This window comes from Triticum urartu, chromosome 7A, assembly GCF_056163025.1.
Source record: "Triticum urartu cultivar PI428250 chromosome 7A, HENAU_Tu73, whole genome shotgun sequence".
Taxonomy (NCBI): domain Eukaryota; kingdom Viridiplantae; phylum Streptophyta; class Magnoliopsida; order Poales; family Poaceae; genus Triticum; species Triticum urartu.
This window is the reverse complement of record NC_141879.1, coordinates 531486723-531489320: the sequence shown is the minus strand read 5'-3', so window position 1 is coordinate 531489320 and position 2598 is coordinate 531486723. Positions and strand designations below refer to the sequence as shown.

The 2598-nt window shown below is 51.9% G+C and overlaps 1 protein-coding gene across 1 annotated transcript; it reads left to right on the top strand.

The window, feature by feature from the left end:
* Positions 1-200: 200 nt before the first annotated feature.
* On the top strand, positions 201-1455 carry LOC147960296 (uncharacterized). Its single transcript, XM_087537162.1, has one exon. The coding sequence runs from the start codon at positions 290-292 to the stop codon at positions 1046-1048; it is 759 nt and encodes a 252-aa protein (XP_087393288.1). The 5' UTR covers positions 201-289; the 3' UTR covers positions 1049-1455.
* The last annotated feature ends 1143 nt before the right edge of the window (positions 1456-2598 follow it).

Genomic DNA, 2598 nt, shown 5'->3' with positions numbered 1-2598 from the left:
TTTCTTGACAGGAGTGAGTGAGGAATCCAAGTGACCCGTTCTTGTCCAAGCAGCAGCTTGCAGCAAGCAATTCAGCCAAAAGCAACTGCAAACACGAAGCTCCCACCACTGATTAAAATATCGCAAAATAAACTCCATTAGCCATTTCTCTTCCATTATTACCTCCCTTTAAATAGCCCCTCCACTGCACCCTCCTCAACTCGTGCTAAAACCCCACAGCAGCAAAGCATTCCCAACGAAGACAAGAATCCTCTCTCACTCCTCAGTCGGTGCTTCCACACAGACAGCGATGGAGCCGAACATGGCGCCGCGGAGGCTGTGGCACGTGGTGCGCGCCGTGCTGTTCATGCTCCGCAAGGGCATGTCCAAGCGGAAGCTGTCCATGGACCTCCAGCTCCTCCTCCACCGCGGCAAGATCGCCGGCAAGGCCCTCAGCAGGCTCATGAGCGCCCACGGCCACCACGACCAGGCCGCCTCCAGGTCGGCCGCGGAGGCACCTCCGCCGGCGTCGTTGTCGCGCCGCACCCTCGACCCCGCGCTCGCCGTCTATGGCCCGCGCGGCGCCGGCCGCGAGGTGGAGTTCAGCTGCAGCAACACCCCGTCCTACCCGCCCGTCCAACTCATCCCCGCCAAGCGCCGCCGCCGCAACAACCGCCGCACCCACCGCGGCGCCAACGGCGCGGAGCCAGGGTGGTACAACTACGACGCGGCCGACATTGCCAAGGTCTTCGAGGTCCTCAACGACGAGCAGCTGCTGAACGAGGTCGTCGGCGACGGCGGTGCGGCGCCCCCCGCCGTGGTGGCGACGCCGTCCCCCGCGCTGTGGTCGAGCTTCGGCCGCAGCCCGGCGCCGGTGAGGCAGCTGCGGATCACCGACTCGCCGTTCCCGCTGAGGGACGACGCGGCGGATCTGGAGGGCGGGCTGGTGGATCAGGAGGCGGACGAGTTCATCAAGAAGTTCTACGACCAACTGCGCAGGCAGCAGAACCTCGCCGCCGCCACCCCGGAGTACGGCTACGCGGGTCGGGCCGCCGGCGTCGCGTACTAGGAGCTACACTCGCCTACGTGCCGATCGAAACGTCCATGCATATAGGTGTTAGCTACTTCCCGCGCGCATGCATCTTTCCGTTCCAAGTGTGAAGTGTGAACCTGCCTGCTCCAGTACATATATGGTTGTGATCTTGTGCATAGACCAAGCATGTTTGTACGTAGAGAGCTCACTTACTATCACTCTAATAAGTTTCTTGGAGCTAGCTGTGAGATTTTTCGTGTTTGATCAGTTGCTGTAGATCCATATGCATGTACTATATCACTAGTTCACGACTACTAGTAGGTAACAAGATTGCACAACCTGCCATGTATATGCGCTGTGTATGGTAGACTAGCCGATCGAGTTTGTGGCTTTGTACTTGTCGTTCATCGAATTCAAACAAGGATGGCTCAGTGCTTCAGTCAGATTGTTTGTTGCTGATTTTGTTATCGTAAGTCGGTGCCAGTACCACAACACAGCGACAACAGTAGGGTGACTGTCCAATTTTTTTTCTTTTGAAGCGAGAACCGCAGAACAATCGTTCTACGATATTTTCATTAATCAATAATAGAAAAATACAGAGTGCCGAATTTCTTCAGTTGTTCGCGTATTGGTTTTGGAGAATCGGTCGACCCGTCAAACATCCGAGGATATCTGATATCTCAATCTCAGTTAATTGCTTTGGACCAGTATAGTACACTGCTTAGTTTTTTTTTTGAAAAGGGGGTGTACCCCAGCCTCTGCATCAGAAAGATGTATACGGCTCATATTATTAAAAGGATAATCTAGTAACAAAGTCTCGAAAGATCGTAGTGCAAACATAAACAAAAGCTCAAAAGAGGTAAGACCCAAAGCCACAACCGGCTGGCAAAATACAATAGGAGCACTACATGTCTATCCTATTACATGACCGTCATCCAAACCGGTTGAAAATATCCCGAGCTACCATCTCTCATCGGGTAGACGCAGTAACCAAACGCTCCCTGGCCTCCGTCGGAGTGAGTAGCGACCACGTACGGATAAACGCCGTGGCCCTGAAGATAACCTGCAAAAAGTGAATGTTTGTTGATCTGTTAAAGACTAAATCATTTCTACAGTTCCATACTTCCCAAAATAAAGCACAAACGCCAACCCGAATGTGTCTTGCAGTATCAGAATCAACCCCATCAAGCCATGTTCCAAATGACATGTTGATAGAGGTGGGCTGATTAATATTAAACGCAATATGAATCGACCGCCACAGAATCTTAGCCAACGGACAATCGAGAAAGAGGTGTTTGATGTTTTCGTTATGATCGCAAAAGCTACATCTAGACGAGCCCACCCAGTTGCGTTTTGCAAGGTTATCCTTAGTCAAATGACTTGTTTATGCACAAACCACATAAACACTTTGATTCGTAAGGGTACCTTAACTTTCCAAACGTGTATCGTGGTAGGGATGACGCTAGAGTTAATGACATCCAGATACATTGATTTGACCGAGAACACACCGTTCTTAGTAAGTTTCCAATGCAGCTGATCTGGCTGCCGGGACAGCCGGACTTCCATTAAACGTCTAACAAGATGGA